Raw genomic sequence first — 20,978 nt, 5'->3', positions numbered from 1 at the left:
ACCCCGTCTGTAGGTACGTGCCCGTTGGCCTGCTGGAGCGGCTCCCGCAGAGGATCAACGAGCGGCCGCCCTACTACCTGGGCCGCGACTACCTGGAGACGCTCATGGCCAGCCAGAAGGCGGCCGACTGGATCCGCATCAGGTGCCCGGGAACCGCCGAGGCCCTGGGAGATAGTGCACCAGGGAGCCAGTGGGTGTGGGGCCAGCTGGGCCAGGGGCCACCCCGCCCCAGGCCTGACCCTGCTCCCGCCCTCCTCACAGCGAGATGCTGCTGGGACCGGTGCCGCCCAATGTCGTCTTCCTGCCCAAGCACAAGGCCAACGCCTACAAGTAGCTGCAGGGGCGGGCGGGGGTGTCTGAGCGCCCAACGGGCTCCCCAAGGAATGAGAAGGCAATAAATTTTATTCTTTTAAAACCCAGGCCCTTTTGTGACCCTGAGGCTGTCTCATGCTGCCCCACCCCCCCACCCCACCCCAGCTTTCCCCCACCATCCCCATCCCCGCAGCTCCCTCCTTCCTCACTCATTCACCAGCCCCATACTGGCCACTGCTGGTGCCCAAAGGCCTTGACCACAAACAAGCCACCATAGCTCATGAGATGGGGCCTTGGCCTGTGTGGGTGTGGATCAGGGCGGGCTGCCTGAAGGAAGGGGCCTTGGAGCTGTCAGGCAGGCATTGCTGGCAGAGGTGGGAGGCGGAAGGCAGCAGACCGGGCCCAGTGTCCACCATGCTCTCTGTGACGCCCATCTCTGGCTGCCTTGGTTTCCCATCTGCCCCTGCCTGCCCCGCCCCTCCCCCGCCCCTTACTCGGAACCCTGACCAGTGGGCGGGCCACAGCCTGTGCCTGGAGTAACCGTAGAAACAGAACTACACAGGACAGTGAGCCTCCTCTCTGAGTGGGCTGCCTGTGCTCCCAACTGCTGCCCTCCTGGCCTGCCTGGCCAGGCCCCCGCCTCCCCATGCAGCACCCCAAACCCTTCTATGCACCCGCCGCTCCCCAAGAAGGCTTCAGTCCCTGGAGCCTGGACGCCACCAAAGGGCCCGGCAGCCAGCCTGCTTCCGCCTGCACAGAGCCTCTTCCCACTGCGGGTACGAGGGTGGGGGGCACCCATCGGGGCAGGGACCAGGGCTCTGCCCGCCAGCCTCAGGACCCCACCCAGCTGCCTGTTTTTGTCCACAGGTTCCTCCAACGTCTATCACCCCCCAAACCTGGAGAAAGAGGTGTTTCCAGCTCCTCCAGCAGGTACCGGCCTCCCACCAACCTTTGATGACCGGGGAGTGGGCAGGGGCATCTTGCTCCCACCCTTGACCCTAGATGGCTCCCTCCTCCGAAGGCAAGGCCCGAATCCCTGTCCCCCAAAGAGACCCCTGGACCAAGGTCTGTGTCCCTCATCCCCTAGATGGGGCCCTGAAGGCAAAGCCTATGTTTCTTGTTCCCCAAACAGGTCTCCCAAAGGCAGGCCGGTGTCCCCAGCCCCCCAGATGGGCCCCCAAAGCAAGGCCTGGGGCCCCTGACCTCTAGAGAGGGCCCCAAAGGCAAAGCCTATGTCCCTGTTCCCCAAATGGACCCCAAAATTGGTCCGTGTTCTCCATGCCCCAGACGTGCCCCACACTTTGGACCCCGTCCACCCCAGGCGGGTCCCAGAACTGCCCCTCTCAGGGCCGCCCTCCCTGGCCACAGGTTTCCAGATGGCGCCCTGCGGCTGCTTCTTTGACCCCCGCGTCTACCGAATCGAGTGGGCCGCCACCGACTTTGGCCAGTCGTCCCTGTACAAGCTGGCGGCTGGGGGCCCCGCCTCGCCAGGCACCTACTTCCCGGAGGCACAGCACTGCCTCAGGGCCCCGGTGCCGCCCACGCTGCCCCCACTGTTCCGCCACTACCAGCCGCCCCCCTTGGGGCCCTGGTACCGCATGCCCTGCTTCCAGTCCAAGGGACCCGGGGCCGAGGCCCTGGGCTTCGTAGGGGACAGAGGGTCCCCAGCCTTCGCGGAGCTGCCCCCCACCTTGATCAAGCAAGGCCTGGCGCCCCCGCTGCCCCCCAAGGAGAGCAAGTTGCCCCTGCTGCTCACCACGCTGCCCGCCGAGGCCACGCTGCCCCCTGGCGCCTATGGACCTCTCAAGGGCCGCCTGAGCTGGCTGGATGGGCCCGGCGAGCCCTTGACCTTCGCCTTCAAGGAGCCGCCCCCCGGCGCCGGGCCCGGCCCGCTGTACCCGCCGGGCCCCACCAAGCCCAAGGCGGTCCCGCTGGGGGCAGGCGAGGCCAGGACCCCTGAGGTGGCCAGGGCCTTGACGACGCCCAAGGAGGTGATGCTCGAGGACACGAGGAAGCTCTTTGACTGCCTGCCGGGTGGCGCTGAGCCCGCTGGGGCCCCGTGCAAGCCCCCTGGGCCCGCCCTGCCCGACAGCGGGGGCGGCAAGGACGACTCGTCCAGCGACATCCGCTCGCTGCACCTGCCCGACGAGCTGCAGTCCTCGGACTACAGCGTGCCCGAGGTCCTAGATACCGTGTCCGACATGGACTACTTTTACAACTTCATGGTGCTGGACTAGGAGCCGCCGCCCCGCCCGGGGGGGCCCCGCACCGCCAAGCTCTCGGGCAAGAGGAAGGCCGGCAACCCGACTGCCAGGAAGGGGAGGCAGGGCAGCAAGGGCAAGCAGACTGCGGTCCCCACCAGCGCCAGCCCCTTGGGGCCCCGGCAGGACCTGGGAGCCGCCCCCCATTAAAGCGAATTTGAGCTGTTTGCGCAGTGTCCGGTCAGTGGCATTCAGGGGCCGTGGGCTGTCTCCTCGCCCTCCCTGTCGTCCAGCGGGCCCAGGGCCATGTGGCGAGGCCCCTCGGGACCCCGGCGCCTTCCGGGTGCCGGGCTTCCAGAGTAGAGTCGGGGAGCCCTAGACTTGGGGTTCGGGACAATCCCTCGTCTCCTAGCCCCAGAAAATCCAAGTCACCCGGCAGGGATGGGGGTGCTGCTGGGAGGTGGGGAGACACTGCCCGGACTCGTGCACTGCAAGGATTTCACCTCCATGTTTGATGGGGAAAGTCAGGTCTGCCCAGAGATGGGCAGGAACTTGCCTGGAGACACAGCAGCAAGCGGGGTGGGGCCTGGGGAGAGGCCTGCGGGCTGGGCTCGGCCTCGGCCCAGGTGGAGGGGCCGGTGTCCCCGATGGTGAATGGGAACGCCCCCGCTCGTGTTCACGCGGAGAGCTGGGGGGCCTGGGGTGCAGAGGCAAGTGCTGGGTGGAGGTCTGAGAGTGGGGGCAGGGCAGGCATGTGGGAGACGGTGTCCACCTGGCTCACAGGTGACCCAGACGGGCATGCAGAGTGCACCTGCAGCCCAGCTGGGGGCCAGAGGCCAGGGTGGGTGTGCCTGTCCCAGGATGGGCATCCAGCCAGGCCCCTGCATCTCTGCCTCGGGCCCAGCCACACCTGGGTTCTGCTTCCCAGGGGGCAGGCACGGGGTGGGCTTGCAGTGGTTTTGGAGCTTCAGTGCTCACACCTGTTCCCTCCTGCCTCCGCTCCTTCCCTCTCCAGTCCACGGAGCTCCCTCCCCCCTGTACCCTGGGCCAGGCTCTCGTCTGCCTTTTGCTTCTGGAGAGCCCGGGGCAGCCGCCGGCCACACCCTCCCCTGAAATACTCCAGGCGACTGTGAAGGGGGTGAGTCGGTTTCCCAGTGACACCTAAGGAGGTAAGGAGAGATGGAGCTCCCCTCCCCTGCCAGAGGAAGGGCCCTCCTGCCCCAGGCCCTGGGCTGGGTCTCGGGGACCTTCCCTGCTGGTGTCTGCTGGGGAACCCAGGGCGCTTGACTAGGATCCAGGAGGTGGCTGCGTGTGGGCAGGGGGTCTTGGCTGCTGGCACCATGCCTCGAGCCTACGGGTTCCAGGGCTCAGGGAGACAGAGGTGGCCAGCCAGTCTGGGCTGTACCGGGATCACCGCCTGTCTGTGTTGTGAACAGGATGCGGGCCTGGAGGAGCCAGGAGCTCCCTTCCCCCGCTTCCCTCTCAGCCTGCTGTGCCTGCAGCCGTGTTAGGGGTATTTTTGAGACAAATACGAAGTGCCCCCAAGAAGGGAAGGCCCTGGCAAATGAGGCAGATGTGACAGGATGGGCTTGATTTTCTTTAAGATTAATGCGGGCCAAGGGTTGTGAAATGAGGATCACCTGGCAGCCTAACCCGTCCCCTCCAGAGAGGCGTGGAAGGTGGACCAGGCAGCCCCCGGAGGTGGGGGTGTGGTGACTGCCCACTGCAGTGGGTGTGGGAGTGGAGGTTTTTAACGACTGGGTGGAGAGCGTACTGGGCAATTTTTTTTTTTTTTCTGGCCGAGCCACTTGCGGGATCGTACTTCCCGACCAGGGATTGAACCCAGGCCCCAGCAGTGAAAGCACAGAGTCCTACCACGGGACCTCCAGGGAATTCCCTGTGTCGCACAGTTTAAATGACCGTTGGATGTGTTCTTTTAACCTCAGAGTGATCAGAAAAGTCATTGAGAAAGTTTTCACTAGAATGAGACAACTGTCCCGTGCCACCTGGGGTTTGAATGAAGTGTGGGAGAGGGAAGCTCTGAACGGATGGATAGACTGATCAGACATGCATATACACGTATGTGTACATTGTATGCACACCTATATGTGTATTCACATGTGCATACACAGGTGTGTACACGTACAGATGCATGCATCTGTACACATGCATACGTGCATGTACACGTGTGAGCATGCATGTTATCTACACACGTGCGTGATGACCTTATGCATACATACATGCGCACACATGTGTTCACGTTATACAAGTGCTCGCGTGTGACATACACATCACCCACACATGCCTACACACGTACGTGAACGTGTATTATAGACATATGAATACACGTGTAGATGTATGTACACATCATCCACACATAGGCAATATGCATGTACATGTATACACACAGGCACATACATGCACAATATCTACACACGCGTGTATGTGTATGCCTTATGTACCTACGTGTTATATACATGTATGTATACATACCTCTGCACATACGTATACACATGCATGTGTGCACATCATCTGTATACATATGTATGCATAACACAGGTACGTGTGAAATATGTGCTATGCTTCCAAGTTTTGTTCATGGACATCACGAAACACACGTAAGCATGTTGGTCTGCGTATATGTCAGGGCTTATCAACAGAGGTGGACCCACGCCCCGTCCCCGTCTTCTGCAGCCCCCGCCCTTTTCCTTGGGTCTCACGTTTCTCTAACAGAACACGTCAAGTGTCCGGTGCATCTCTGGGACTTGCCGGTTGATGATCTCACCACATGCCTGTGCCAGCTCGTTTCACCAAAAGCTCCTGTTCGCTGGGACTTGGGCCGCCCACCTTCTCACTGTTGACAACCCACGTAGGTGCCGTAGTTCAAAGGGACTGTGGTGCCAGAATGCTGAGGGAGGCAGGTGGGTGTAGAAAGCCCACAAAACATGAGTGACACCCACTGCTACCGGCTCTCTTACCAAATGCTTTATTTCAAGACAACTCTGCCCCCTCCCTGCCACCCCGTCTCCAACCCCAGGGCGTGCTCAGCGCCTGGCCCAGACACACGCACGAGACTTCCTGCATCTCCTGCGCAGACTGACCCAGAAGCCCTTGACCCTGAGGCCCTGCTCAGTGTGCAGCAGCTCGGGGATCATGTAGGCCAGCCATACAGACAGCAGGGTGGCCCCCGTGAGCAGGACGATGGTGATCTCAGGCGGGAAGATGGGCAGTGGGAAGGCCCCGTAGACGTAGACGCTGAAGGTGGTCTCCAGGTGACAGTAGCTGCGAGGGGCGGGCAGGGAGAGGCCGTGGGGCACCGCCTTTGGGGGCCTCACCCTTCACCCCAGCAAACTGGGTTTTTTTTATTTTTTGGCCACGCTGCTCAGCTTGCAGTATCTTAGTTCCCCGACCGAGGATCGAACCCAGGTCCTCGGCAGTGAAAGCGCAGAGCCTAACCACTGGACCGCCAGGGAATTCCCCCGGCAAACGTTTTAAAACTCACGGGGACAAGAGCTGGGCCTGGAGCATTGACGCCGGGCACTGAGTTCCATTTATATCCACTTAACTTCTATCCTCTATAAATCTGTGGTCGTCTCTGTATTGTGTTGGCCAAAAAGTTCGTTTGGGTTTTTCCGTAACATCTTACATATTTTCGCAGAGATCGTATTTTTCCCCAGGACCCCTGTGGTCCCCTGCTCTGGAGACAAGGGATTCCCCCCGCCTCCATGCCCAGGCTCAGTGTGGGGGGCGGGCAGAAGAGACCAACAAAGCACTCATCACAGTGGACGCGGAGTGGAGTGCGTGAGGGGGGCCACAAGCGTCCCTCAGGTGGCTGCGAGCAGGTGGGGATGGCAGGATGGAGGGAAGGACACCCAGGTAAGGGGGGGAAGTCGCTGGGGGCTCTGCTGGAGGCAAGGTGCAGGGAGGGCAGGGGATGAGCCTTGCAGGCAGATGCCTCTCTCCCCTGGGCATCCCCACCCTGGTGCCTTCTGCCAGTGGCATCCCAGAGCTGGTCCAGGGTCTGGGGCCTTTAGGGAAGGCAGGGTCTCCCCGCGCTTTTGGGGGTGGACTTTGTGTCCGTGTGGAAGGGATAGGTGATGGGGGAGCAGGGAATAATGCCGCCCATGTTCCCCCTCCCAGTGGGAGACGTTAATGATCTGAACCAGCACAGTGGGTGGCGAGTATTAACAGCCAGCTCCTGGGGCAGGGTTGGGCTGGCCTGTAATGAGTGTCAGTTTCCTTTCCGTGGTGTCAGTACTCCAGCTGCCAGCGGGAAGCCAACCGGCTTGCAAAATCCCTGGATATCTAATGATCCGTGTTTGGGAGCCAGTCTACACCGGCCCCTGCACCCCACCCGTTAGACATGGCATGAGGGTGACTCTGGTCCCTGAGGGCGGGGACAGGGCTGCTGGTCATTGCTGTTCCCCCGCACCCAGCATGGCCTTTGAATGAGGATTTATTTAGGAAGTGAACAAATGTCATCCTAGAGGAGGGAGAAAAGTGGGTCCCCCTCATGTGTGCAACCTGCCCCCAGAGAGCCAGCTCTTCCCCCAGAGGCCCCTGGTACAGGGTGACTCACCTGTAGTATGGATCCACGATGGAAATGAAGAAGATGTAGATGCCGTTTCTTTGGTCGAAAACGACCTTGTTCTCTGTCGGGCCTCCCAAGATCTGATACGGGACTTTGGGCCATCTCAAGGGTGCATTGTTGTTAGGGTCGTGGCAGCTCACATAATTCTGGGGAGGAGGACAGAGACGTGCCTGCTGGCCCCGGGGGCCGGGAAGGACCGTGCCAGCCCACAGGCGCTACCGCCGCACACACGGCCCCACCGGTGCCACCACCCACCAGCACCCAGGGGTGTGAGTCCAGGACCAAGTGCCCGCTGGGCAGGCCAGCCGATTGGTGACTGTGGAGCCTTCTTCCCACCTTCCTTCTCCTGTGCCTGCCCCAGCTTTGGGGGCTGCAGGCATAACAGCTCTGCTCACCAGGGTCCCTTGCAACTGTGAGTCTTGGTATGAATCACATGCTGCTGATGGCATGTGCTCTTGGTGTTATGGGCTGAGTTGAGTCCCTCCCACAAGTCATATGTCAGAGTCCTAACCCCCAGGACCTCAGGTGGTGACCTTATTTGGAGATGGGGTCTTTACAGGGAATCAAGTGAACATGAGGTCACTAGAGTGGGCCTGATCCAGTATGGCTGGTGTCCTTAGAATAAAGGGAAATTTAGACCCAGAGACGACACGCACAGGGACAAGACCATGGGAAGATGAAGCAAGCGATTGGGGCGATGCATCTACAAGCCAAGGAATGCAAAGATGGCCAGCAAATCACCAGAAACCAGGCCAGAGGCCTGGGACAGATTCTCCCTCATGGACTCAGAGGGAACCAGCCCTACCGACACCTCGATCTGGGACTTTTGGCCTCCAGAACTGGGAGAGGATAAATTTCTGGTGTTTAACCCATCTGGTTTGTGGTCCTTTTGTTACACAGCCCTAGCTGACTAACACACCTGGGGAACCTGACGGTGGAAGTGAGACAGAGCCACCAGGGCTTCTCGGGAAGCAGTCGTGGGTGCCCAGGTGGCAGCTGTGGCTTCTCCACCCTGCCTTCAGATCCCGGGGTGTCACATAAAGGGGGATATGCCCTTGAACTCAACTGTTTGCCCTTCACCGGTGCATCACGCTGGCTCCCTGAGCTAAACACATACTAAGGGTCTCGCCTACACCCTGATCTTCTGCACTATTTGCCTGTGGACCCAGAAGGGAGGATGGGGCTAGGCTTGTAAACAAGAGAAGAGATGGACATTCCCAAAGCAAAAGTGTAAAAATAGCAGTGAGTCCAACGTTATGAGAAATAAGGAACTCGGGACTTCCCTGGTGGTCCAGTGGTTAAGAATCCACGCTTCCACTGCAGGGGGCATGGGGCTGATTCCTGGTCGGGGAACTAAGATCCCGCATGCACCGTGGTGCAGCCAAAAATAAAGAAAGAGAATAGAAGGAACTCATTTTGCATGGCAAAGTAAGCAAAAACCGAAAGACAAAAGAGGCAAACTGGGGGAACTATTAGCAAATTACATCGCAAATAAAAGCTTAATCTCATGGGTCTATAAAGAGCTCTTAAAAATGCAGAGAAGGGGCCTTCCCTGGTGGCGCAGTGGTTGAGAGTCTGCCTGCCAGTGCAGGGGACATGGGTTCGAGCCCCGGTCCGGGAAGATCCCACATGCCGCAGAGCAGCTGGGTCCATAGCGCAAAAAAAAAAAAAAAAAAAAAAAAAAAAAAAAAAAAAAAATCCTTTGGGAGTAAAAGAAGAAAAGCTGGACTGCATATAAACTATGTGAAATAAAATGGAGACAGCTGCTTTGCCTAAAAACCTTTTATTTGCCACAGCTAGCTCCACCTCATGGTTTTTAGTGTTTTAGCAGTTCAGTGGCTGTTTAACAGCCAGCCCATCCAATGACTGTGCTGGACATGCAGGCACTGTGGCTCTGTCTTGATAGAAAAGCCCTCAGGGTTCTACAAAATCGGCCACCAGGGCTGATGGGAAAAAAAAGTAATGGGACAATCTCTTAAATGCATGCATGCCACTTTGAACGAGAGGGCTAATAAAAAGAATGCAAATACAAACACCGGCACAGTCAGAAAATAATAAATAAGCAAAGCTCCGTGTGTGGCTTGTTCTTTTTAAAGAAACGGTCAGGGTGGTGGTGTTTGGGTAATATTGCGAATGCACAAAACGCATACCCGAGTTGTAGGAGTTGCACGCGTTAAAATCGTTCATTATCGGTTATGTGAATTTCACCTTGAGCAGAACAGACCGTAAATATAATCAAGCCCCTTAAATGACGGGCATTTGGATGGTTCCAGAAGTTTGCACATCATCAGCAGTCTGCTCCATGAGCGCCTTCGTCCCTACACCTCCGATCGTCTCCGATTCCCTTGGGAGAGATTCCCAAAGAGTTTGTGCATCTTACATTTCCATCCCCTGCCGCCCCATCTAGAGACTGAATGCCTGCCACGCCCCCCACCCATTCATATGTTGAAACCTACCCCAGAAGGTGATGTATTAGGAGGCGGGGCCTTTGGGAGCTGATTAGGTCCTGGGGGTGGAGCCCTCCTGAAGGAGATTGGCGCCCTTATAAAGGGACCCAGGAGTGCTCCCTCCTCCTTCTGCCATGTGAGGACACAGAAGGCACCACCCAGGAGCCAGACACCAAATCTGCTGGCGCCTTGATCTTGGACTCAGCCTCCAGAACCGTGAGAAACCAATGCTGCTGTTACAAGCCGCAGGGTCCATGGTGATCTTTACAGCAGCCTGAACAGACTGAGTCGGCCCCCAACACACAGTGGGCCTGACCAGTCGTCGCCTTCTGCGACCTGTTTTGGGAATAATCAGAACGCAGGCCCTACCTCTCGGTCCCAGGCGAAGGGCCCTTTGTCGCCGGCCGTCTTGGCGATGGTGGTCCAGTTCTGCGGCTGGGAACTGCAGAGGGCCATGTCGGCCGTCAGGGCGTACGTGTACGTGAACAGCCCGTTCACCTCCAGCAGGACGTACTCGGCCTCGACCACCTCCTGGAACTTTCCTTCCCTCCACCTGGGACACACCATACACAGGCAAGGCTGCTGGGGGGCCGTCGTTGGGGGGGGAGGCTGGGGGCCCTGACGTGTTGTGAGACCATCTGGGGGTGGTGGGAGGTGGCAGAGCAGGGCAGGGCCACCCTCTCCCCCCACCAGGCTGACACTTCTGGGACAGACAACGCGGATATGCAGTGGCAGGTGGGGACAGGACGCTGACGGGGTCGGGGTTGCTTATTTGGACAGGACGCTGACGAGTTCGGGGTCAGGGACTGGGGGTTGCTTATTTTTTGACACCTGCAAACATTCCAGAGGTATACATTTAGGGCGGTGAATTAAGGTTGTTCTAAATCCTTATTTGGGGGGGAATTCCCTGGTGGTCCAGTGGTTAGGGGTCCGGGCTTCCACTGCCGCGTACCCGGCTTCCATCCCTGGACGGGGAACTAAGTTCCCCACAAGACGCGGGGGCCAGAAAAAAGAAAAACAAAACTTATTTTTGGATGCACGTTTGTCTCCTGCCAGGTTGGGGCTTACACCCCTCCTCTGATGGGACCCTTCCCTTGTTCCTCACCCCAGGCCGGCAGGCACCCCACCACGTGGCAGCTCTGAGTTCGGGGCGTGCCCAGCCCACAGTCTCACCTGGGTGTGGGACTGAGGCCACGAGGAGCTAACACGTGACGTTCTAATGAACCTAAGTGTTGCCACGTGTGAGTGGTTTCTGCGACCGTTCAGTCCGTCAACAGCTATTTAGTGCAGTGGTGTGCGGGGGCGGCGTGGGGATGGGGACGGAATGAAGGAAGACAGAATCCACCGAAGGGGGCAGAGCCAGTGGCATGGCCTGAAATGTGTCCCCCAAATTCCTATGTGAAGCCCTAACACCCAGTGCGACTGGATTTGGAGGTGGGGCCTTTAACGAGGCAATCAAAGTTGAGTGAGGTGATAAGGGTGGGCCCTGATGCCACGGGAAGTGGCAGCCTCTGCGGCCAAGGAGAGAGGCCTGGGGGAAGCAGCCTGCCCACACCTTGAACTTGGACTTCCGGCCTCTAGGACTGTGAGAAGGTCAGTGTCTGCTGTTTAAGCCCCCGAGTCTGTGGTGTTTTGTTAAGGCCGCCGAGCTAAGACGGGGAAGGGGAGGGGACGTGTGAGCTGAGAGCTACGGAGGGAAAAGGCAGGGAGAGGATGCGGCCAGAGCAAAGGGGTGGAGAGGGCTCTGGGGGCCTGTGATGATGGTGAGGGCGGCGGGGGGCTGGCGGGGAGGGGGACTGGGGGGTGGGTCCTCACAGCTCCACCACCGGCTTCCATGGGGTGTCGTAGTAGACGAGAATGGGGCAGCCCAGCTTCTCGTAGTGGTAAGGCACCTCCAGGTCCTCCGTGGCCTTCTGACCCCGGAAGTTGGGGTCGTAGGCTTCCGTGTGGGAGAGCAGGACACAGACACGGGCGAGCTCCCACCAGGCGCCCGGACGTCCCCCCACCCACAGCTCCGCTTCTTCCCTGCACATGGGGTCACGATCATGGAGGCGTGTCTGAGCGGGGGAGTCAGAGTCATGGTCGAAATGACCTTGGGACCCCTGCGGTGGTTGACATTCCGGGTCCATTTAGCTGGGCCCCAGCACCTCGACTGTGTTCAGATGAGATTCTGGGTGTTTCTGTGAGGCTCTTCTTTGGGGCAGAGGTTAATATTGAAATCAGTAAAGCAGTGCTCTCCCTAATGTGGGTGCAGCTGGAGGCCTGAGTAGAACAAACATGGGCCTCCCCCAGCAAGAAAGAAGTCGGCCTGCAGATGGCCTTGAACTAGAACTGCAACTCTTCCCTGAGCTGCCAGCCCCCAGCCTCCCCCATCAGACTGTGCACTCACCAGACCTCTACAGTCCGGGAACCAAGTCCTTAAAATAAATCTCTGTCTCTGTCACTCTGTCTCTGTCTCTCTGTGCCTCTGTGCCTCTGTGTCTCTCTGTCTCACACATACATCCTGTGGCTTCTCTCTCTCTGGAGACCCTGACTCACACACTCTCATGCCCCCAGGCGCTCTGGCTGCAGCCTCACTGGTTGGCAAGTCCAGCAGCACCGGTTTCCGTCTCGGCCTTGGGTCTGGATGGGGGACGGACTCTTGGCTTGTGTTGGAGGGGGGAGGGTCACGTCGTAGGAGACCCACGAGTGTCTTCCCATGCCAGGAGGTTGGTGGTGTGCACCAGTGTGGGAGGGGCTCTCTGTGCCGCCCTGCAGAGGGGGTCACCTTGGCCGGCCACCCCCTCCTGCCTTGGCTGGACAGTGTCTGGCCAACTCCGCTAGCTGGGATGAAGAGGGGACCTGGCTCCAGGAGCTGGTGGCAGGCTGGGGAGGGGTCTGAAGGCTGGCCCAGAAGGTGGCAGAGCCTGGGCAGACCTGGGCCAGGGGCCCTGCCACATCACACTGATTCCCCGAAGGCCCAGCCACCTTCCCTACCTGTCTGCTCGCTCCCTCGGATTCCTTGTGGGCTGGATATCAATTGGCACGGTATCAATTTTAAAATGATCCTTTTTTTCCTTTCTTCAAAAAAAAAATTGTTTTCTTTTCCATTACGGTTTAAAAATGATTCTTGGGACTTCCCTGGAGGTCCAGTGGTTAAGACTCTGAGCTTCCACTGCAGGGGGTTTCAATCCCTGGTGGGGGAACTAAGATTCCTCATGCTGGCGCCGTGCGGCCAAATACATAAATAAAAATTTAAATAATGATTCTTGATTCGCCTTTGGCTCATGCATACCTAATGGTCATGTGTGTGTGTGGGGGGGGGCTCACCTCTCAATGACGTAGCTATAGTTGTCCTGAAGGGCCACGGGGTCGAGGACGCCATTGTAACAGGCTGAGATTTCACTGCGAGCAACAAAAGATAGTGAGAAGCTGCCCGAACCCACGCGGGACCAAAGAATTGTGAATTGTTCCCTTTGACATATGTTATCTCCCCATTGGTTGAATTTTGAGCCCTTTCTTACTTTCTGGTTCTCCAAGATGCTCCAGGCTCATCTTGAATCTTCCCTGCCTGGCCTAGAATCAGCCATTTCGCCAAGGAGCCCTAATTCCTTGTATTGGAGAATGATGTTACACGTGGAGATGTGGGAGCTGGGTGTCCTGACTTTTGAGACAATCCTTTCCCTGTTTTTCTTTGTACTGTTACCATCTGTGCATGTATTCTTAAGCAACATGCAGTCCTCCCTTGGTATCTGCAGGGGATTGGTCCAGGATCTGCCGTAGATAACAAAATCCGAGGATGCTCAAGTCCCATAGTGGGGCCTCTGTATCCTCGGGGTCCACAGCCACAGATTCAACCAGCCACGAACTTAAACACGATCCACCCTTGGCTTGTTGAATCCGGGGATGCAGAACCTGCAGATACAAGGGCTGACTGTAGTTTATTTTTGCCCGATTTTGGATTTTTTTTTTCTGTGCCACCCAGCTTGTGGGATCTTAGTTCCCCAACCAGGGATGGAACCTGTGCCCCTTGCAGTGGCAGTGCAGAGTCCTAACCACTGGACTGCCAGGGAGTTCCCCTGATTTTGGATTTTTTTTTTTTTAAGACTAGAATCATGCTGTGTATTCTTTTGATTCCGTGCCCACGTTTGTACGATCCATCCAGGCAATTCTGCCCCGTTCGTTTTCGCTGTTGTGACATTCTGCTGTACCAAAACCCTGCACTTGGTTTACCCATCCTTCTGTCGATGGACATTTCAGTTGGCCTGCTTCCAGCTTGGAGCTATTCAGAGTAATGCTGCTGAGAACATTCTGGAACCTAGATCAGTGCAGATGTGCATGAGTGGAATTGCTGGTGGAAAGAAGTGCTTTCCAAAGCAGCCGAAAAATGTACACGCCCACCGGCAATGTCTGGGGGTTCCTGAGGCTGCCAGAGGGGTTCCCATCCTTATAGTACTACTTTGCAGGCTTTGCCAATTCTGCCATGCTCGTGCCGAGTATCGGTCTCTATCGTAGAGTTCATTTTCATTTTCCTATGAAATGGACCACTTTTTCAACACCTTTTTGTGTTTATCAGCCTTTTCCCCCCCTTTTTTGGGAGTGCCTGCTCAAGCCTTTTGCCCATTTTTTTCTATACTTTTTTTTTTCTGATTCGTAGGAATTCTTTATAAATTCTGGATACAAGTCCCTTTTTAGTTACACGTGTGGCAAATACCTTTCCCACTCTCTTTATGGCAGCAGCTTTTTTTTTTTTTTTTTTTTTTTTTGCGTTACGCAGGCCTCTCACTGTTGTGGCCTCTCCCGTTGTGGAGCACAGGCTCCGGACTCAAAGGCTCAGCAGCCATGGCTCACGCGCCCAGCCGCTCCACGGCATGTGGGATCTTCCCGGACCGGGGCATGAACCTGTGTCCCCTGCATCGGCAGGCGGACTCTCAACCACTGCGCCACCAGGGAAGCCCATGGCAGCAGCTTTGAAAAGATTGTTTTAAAGACTTTCCTGCACATATGTTCTAAATACTGCTAACATCATTTATTGACTCAATAAAGCGTTTCCCTTTTGGGGGGAAAATCTGGTAAAACCGTCACTTGACTTTATTATTGCCCCATGCAGTGGAGCGCTGAGGCTGGCTCTTACTAGCTCCGAGAGACAGCTGTTATATCCTCAGGAGTTTCATGAGCCAGTAGAGACTCACTTTGGTAGTGATCTGTAGGCTCCATGGGAGCATTTACACCACGGGAATTGGCAAATGCCACAAATCTGGGCCTCCCCCAGAACTGGTTGTCGCTCAGTTGCTGGCACCCCACCGCCCGAAGGGGAAAACGTAGGGCAGTTTGGCCAGTCTTCAGGGGTTCTTCCTTTCTTTTTCTTGGTCTCTCATGGCTGCGTTCTCTGCAGTAACTATGGATCCTGGAGGCAAAGTTCCTCAGATTTTCAGCAGGCGATTAAACGCAAAATCTCTGAGCAGTTTTATAAATTTATTTATTTCATTTATTTATTTTTGGCTGCATTGGATCTTTGTTGCTGTGCACGGGCTTTGTCTAGTTGCGGTGAGCGGGGGCTGCTCTTCCTTGCGGTGCGTGGGCTTCTCACTGCGGTGGCTTCTCTTGTTGCGGGCCACAGTTTCGAGGCGCGTGGACTCAGTAGTTGTGGCAGGCGGGCTCCGTAGTTGTGGCTTGCAGGCTCTAGAGCGCAGGCTCAGTAGTTATGGCGCATGGGCTGAGTTGCTCCGCGGCATGTGGGATCTTCCCGGACCAGGGCTTGAACCTGTGTCCCCTGCATTGGCAGGCGGATTCCTAACCACTGCACCACCAGGGAAGCCCTCTCTGAGCAATTTTCATCAAAATGAGGAACTTAGGGACTAAAAGGGAGAAAGGGAATGAGCAAAGGATGAGGGAGCAGGGAGAACATGTAAATTTCACCAAGTCGGTGGGGGTGGGGGGGTGAGAGAGGGCAGCCACCCACTGTAGACTCTAACTTAATCTGTTAGGATTAATTATTGAGCTGTTCGTTATGGAAATGTTAAACGTATGCAAAAGCAGACAGAGTAGTGTCACCCGACTTTAGCAGTTCTGAAGCAATGGTGACCATCTCATCCAGTCCCCACTCCCCACCTCGCCACCTCTCACTTCTCCCCTCCCCACCCCATATCGACATACTCACTTCTGAATGACGATCTTCTTCTCCAGGTCACAAGGGACTGAAATGAGGGCTGTCTGCAGCGGCGGGGGGATGTGGCGGGGAGAGACAAGGCGGGGATGTGGACGCTGACTCCGGTCAGCGAGAGCACCATGAAAGCCCACGAGGGGGCGCACTTGACGCAGCCGGGACCAGAAACCCTGCGCCTGGGTCACAATGCGGTGTCCAGGTGCCTGGGACTCACAGAGTCAAGTCCTAAGAAGCTGCCTGATCTGTGGGGCACCGCTAAGGTCCCGCCGTCTGATAACCCCCAGCTAGTACAACTGCTCCGAGGTTGGTGTGTCCTGAGGCACAACCCTGGGGGAAGACGATGGGGAAGGGGCAGTGACCTTGGCAACCAGGGCAGAATCACCTCCGTTTCCAGATCCTGAGTGCGAGCTTAGCCAGCCACTAGGGGACAAACCAGCCAAGGCCTGCTGTCATCAGTCTTAACACTAAGGACAAAGAGTATGGGACAGCAAAAGTTTTGGTCCTACCGGTGGCTTAAGGTCCAAGCATGAAATTTCTTTGTTGGCTATGTCCAGAGTGATGGTTGATATTGTGGGTCTCTTTATGCTGCAAGGCAATGGGAGTGTGTGTTATTGCAGTAAAAAGCATCAACAACCCACTCATTCATTTATCTATGCATCCACCCATCCATCCATCCATCCATCCATCCACCCATCCATCCATCCATCCATCCATCCATCCATTTCTCCATTTCTCCATTCATTCATTCATCTGTTCATCCAGTCTGTCCAGAATATTGACCAAGAACATCTGCTCACACATGGTGGCACCACCCTCCCTCTAGTTTCTTCCTCTTTTTGAGTCAGTTTTGTTAATTTATATATAATTACTTATTGAAAAGAGCATCTGAGCCCGTTTTATTATCACCTAGCTGCATACAATGTTTTCTCATTGTTCTTTTTTTAAAATTTTTTAATTTTTAGATTTATTTTTATTTTTGGCTGTGTTGGGTCTTCGTTTCCGTGCGAGGGCTTTCTCTAGTTGTGGCAAGCGGGGGCCACTCTTCGTCGCGGTGCGCGGGCCTCTCACTGTCGCGGCCTCTCTTGTTGCGGAGTACAGGCTCCAGACGCGCAGGCTCAGTAGTTGTGGCACACGGGCCTTGTTGCTCCACGGCATGTGGGATCCTCCCAGACCAGGGCTTGAACCCGTGTCCCCTGCATTGGCAGGCGTATTCTTAACCACTGCACCACCAGGGAAGCCCTGTATATATATTCTTTTTCAGATTCTTTTCCATTATGGTTTATCACAGGATATTGAATCTAGTTCTTGTGCTATACAGCAGGGCCTTGTTGTTTACCTCTCCTATATATAATAGTTTGCACCTGCTAACCCCAAACTCCCAACCCATCCCTCCCCCACCTCCCCCTTCCCCTTTGCAACCACAAGTCTGTTCTCTATATCTGAGTCTGTTTCTATTTCATAAATAAGTCCATTCGTGTCACAGTTTAGATTCCACAAATAAGTGATATCATATGGTATTTGTGTCTCTGTAAGAGTTTAATGGTTCTCGCCTTACTGTCCTTGGAGTGGGGGTAGTCTGGATGTCGGCCCTGATTCCTTGGCTCCTGCTAAGGGGACACCCTGGGGCCACCCAGCACTACCATCCGGGTGATGACATACCTGGAGGTGAAGTTGGGGTCAGCCCTGCCCCAGTGCTGCTGCTGCCTCAGTGAAATGTTCTGCAGAAGCAAAAGAGAAAATGCAACTACAAGAGTGGAACAGCCCAGGGTGGTCCCGCAATCAGGGTTCAGGAGAGACGGAGGGCAGGATGGGGGTGTTGGGAGGAGGAACCCGGGAGCCATCCAGCCTGCCTCTGGTTCTAAGCCCGTGAAAGGCTTCTGGAAGCTCATGGGAATGACCCCCGTTCTCCAAGCTCCCTGCCTTTGTCCCGGGGACCCACAGTGGGGCGTGACTTAGTTTCCCCTCCTACTTAGCTGTGATGTGACATGGTCTGATCCAAAGAGTCTGTTGTGGTCTGGGGTCAAGTCCCAACTCCCTGGTGTGACTGTGAGGCCTGGCTCTGCCCTATGGATCCCCCAGACCCATATTTGGCCAAGACCCTCCCGGTGGCCCCGGCTTGTCTCCTGATGCCTGGGTTTACCCAGCTAACTCAGGTCTCACGCCCTCCCCGGGTGGGTCAGGCTCCCCGCCACATCCTCCTTGACCCTTCTGTGTGACACCTGCTGCCCTCACTCTCTGGGGGACTGCGGCCTGCCTGGGGTGGGGGAGGGGCGGGGGCTGTGTCCCCTCAACATTCCACAGCACCTTATCTGGGTGTGTGTAAGGAAGGGAAGCAGGGAGGAGGTCCGACGAGGGACACCCTGAGGCGGCTGGACCTGGCTGGCCCAGTCGGTCAAGGCCGAGCCCCTCTCCCGTTGATCCGGGTTTGGGGGGGGAGGGGGAGGGGAGGGGGAGGGGCGAGCTCACCAGTCTGTGCTTGGTGTTCCCCTCGTAGGTGTAGCCGTCCTCGTAGATGACAGCCTGCAGCCCCAGGGAATGGGGGTTGCTCACCATCACCTGGGGGCGGGATGGGAGACGCACGCTCTGTAAGGCGCCAGCAGGCGCGGCGGGGAGCAGCTGGGGGCGCACCCACGGGTGACCCCGGTCCCCCTTCAAACTGAAGACCCAGCTTGCTCTGCAAACGCAGCTGCCGGCTCCGTCCCCAAATGCACTCGCCCCCCCACGGCCCCCCGTGTCATCCACACCCCCTAACTGTGGCTCTGAGTCCCGTCGTGCAGACAGCCTGGGGTTGCAGCCTGCAAGATGCAGAACTGTCCCTGGTGCGCGGAGGGGCCCGTCCTGCAGGGGTGGGGGAAGGGGGGGTGATGAGAGGGCACAAGGCAAGAGCCAGAGCCAGCCTGGCGCCCCCTCGCGGGCCCTGGTCCCAGCTGGCTAGACATCCCCTTGAATCCTTACACTGGCCCACCCCGCCCACCCCCGTTTTCAGCTTGATTGTTTGCACCCAAGAGTCCAGGCTTGGACACGTGGGTTTCAGGTCCAGGAACGCCCACTCTTTTTCAGGCATCCCCTCCAGGAGGGAAGCCGGCGCTGGCTGAGCTGAGAGGGAGGAAAAGGCATTTTTGGAAAGGTTCTGGGGCAGCTCCGAAGAAGGGTGGAGAGCCGGCACAGAGGTGGTGGGAGAGGAGGCTGGGCTGGCAGATGGACAGCCACGGCCAGGCATGTGGACACTGATGAGGAGGAAGAGGAGTTTCTAGGGGGCTTCCTGAGTGAGTGTGTCTTCCGGGAGGATGCCAGGGAATTTCCAGAGCCTGGGAATTGTGGGCACAGGATGTGAGGCCAGGGGTGCTAGGGATGCCAGGTATCAGAAACACTTGTCAAACAGATAAAGCATGCTTACTAGTGGGATTGGTGATGTGTTGGGCCGGGGTATCATGAGGGCCGTCAACTCCAACTCACTCGGGGCGCAGCGGGTGTTGGGACCCCCGAGGCGCATCCCTTTCTAACCATTCCTCCCTTCCTGCTCCTCCCTCCTGGTCTTTGGCTCTCCCTCCATCTCTGTCTCCACCTGTCTGTCTGTGTGTCTGTCTGTCTCTCTCAGTCTGTCTCTCCCGGGCTCTCTGGGTCTTTCTCTCTCTCTGTCTCTGTCTGATTCTCCGCCCCCTGCCCCTCCCTCCCTCCCTACCTGGCTGCCTCTCCTCCAGCTCCAGGGCCGCTCGCGGGAGCAGCGCTACACCAAGCTGGCCGACTGGCACTACATCGAGCGGTGCGTGACAGCAGCCAGCCCCATGCCCCTTTTCGGTGGGTCCCCTGCCACCAGAGGCCACGCACCGGGGCCCACTCCTCACCTGGGCCCCCTCGTGCCCCGATGGGGAATGCTGCTGGGCTGAGGAGAACTCCCGAAGCCCCGGCATCCCCGCCTGCACACAGCTCCCTGAGGCCCCAGTCTCTGTCCCTCAGGAAACGGGGACATCTTGTCGTACGAGGACGCCAACCGCGCCATGCAGACTGGCGTCGCTGGGATCATGATCGCCCGGTAAGTGTGCCCGGGGCGGGGATACAAAGAACCAGCCAGGGCTACCCCTGAGCGCCCAGCCTGCAGCTCGGGGAAGGTGAGGGCGCGTCTGAGTTTGTGCCCAACGCCGGTGCCCCCCAGCCCGCCAGCCCGCCCCCTGCTCTGTTATTCCCCGGGCAGGGAGATGTCAGAGGTGGCTGCTTATGGGGCCGGGGTGAAGGGTACTGGAACTTTCTGTAGCTGTGGGCTCAGGGTTGTGGCTTGGAACTCTTGGGCTTTGCAGGTTGTGTGAGCATGGCCGGGAGGTTGGGGACCATGGGTTTGGGGGTTGGGGTTCCGCCACCGGCCTGCTGACCACCGCCCGCCTGCAGCGGCGCCCTGCTCAAGCCGTGGCTGTTCACGGAGATCAAGGAGCAGCGGCATTGGGACATCTCGTCGTCTGAGCGCCTGGACATCCTGCGGGACTTCGCACACTACGGCCTGGAGCGCTGGGGCTCGGACACGCAGGGCGTGGAGAAGACACGCCGCTTCCTCCTTGAGTGGCTCTCCTTCCTGTGCAGGTGGGATTGGGGTGGCGGGGCGGGGTGTCTTGGGGAGGCCCGGCCCAACCCCGTCCCCGCCGCCCCCACCCCGTCTGTAGGTACGTGCCCGTTGGCCTGCTGGAGCGGCTCCCGCAGAGGATCAACGAGCGGCCGCCCTACTACCTGGGCCGCGACTACCTGGAGACGCTCATGGCCAGCCAGAAGGCGGCCGACTGGATCCGCATCAGGTGCCCGGGAACCGCCGAGGCCCTGGGAGATAGTGCACCAGGGAGCCAGTGGGTGTGGGGCCAGCTGGGCCGGGGGCCACCCCGCCCCAGGCCTGACCCTGCTCCCGCCCTCCTCACAGCGAGATGCTGCTGGGACCGGTGCCGCCCAATGTCGTCTTCCTGCCCAAGCACAAGGCCAACGCCTACAAGTAGCTGCAGGGGCGGGCGGGGGTGTCTGAGCGCCCAGCGGGCTCCCCAAGGAATGAGAAGGCAATAAATTTTATTCTTTTAAAACCCAGGCCCTTTTGTGACCCTGAGGCTGTCTCATGCTGCCCCACCCCCCCACCCCACCCCAGCTTTCCCCCACCATCCCCATCCCCGCAGCTCCCTCCTTCCTCACTCATTCACCAGCCCCATACTGGCCACTGCTGGTGCCCAAAGGCCTTGACCACAAACAAGCCACCATAGCTCATGAGATGGGGCCTTGGCCTGTGTGGGTGTGGATCAGGGCGGGCTGCCTGA

The 20,978-nt window shown here is 57.7% G+C and overlaps 1 protein-coding gene and 1 pseudogene across 2 annotated transcripts; one reads left to right on the top strand and one right to left on the bottom strand.

Annotated features, from left to right (window-relative positions):
* The first annotated feature begins 726 nt into the window (after positions 1-726).
* Positions 727-2,723, top strand: LOC307052304 (proline-rich protein 22-like; annotated as a pseudogene). The gene is made up of 3 exons: positions 727-1,088; positions 1,180-1,242; positions 1,681-2,723. The product of its transcript is annotated as a proline-rich protein 22-like (transcript).
* A 2,834-nt stretch (positions 2,724-5,557) lies between these two features.
* On the bottom strand, positions 5,558-19,189 carry LOC307051110 (cation channel sperm-associated auxiliary subunit delta-like; the record flags this gene model as incomplete). Its single annotated transcript, XM_079701460.1, has 10 exons — positions 5,558-5,795; positions 7,093-7,250; positions 9,921-10,104; positions 11,367-11,495; positions 12,861-12,935; positions 15,691-15,743; positions 16,203-16,281; positions 17,356-17,414; positions 18,163-18,252; positions 19,094-19,189. 10 exons carry the CDS (start codon positions 19,187-19,189, stop codon positions 5,558-5,560), a joined length of 1,161 nt encoding a protein of 386 aa, XP_079557586.1.
* Positions 19,190-20,978: the final 1,789 nt, after the last annotated feature.

Source organism: Hyperoodon ampullatus (assembly GCF_949752795.1).
Source record: "Hyperoodon ampullatus genome assembly, chromosome: 4".
Classification (NCBI taxonomy): Eukaryota; Metazoa; Chordata; class Mammalia; order Artiodactyla; family Ziphiidae; genus Hyperoodon; species Hyperoodon ampullatus.
This window is presented reverse-complemented; position numbering and strand designations above follow the sequence as displayed.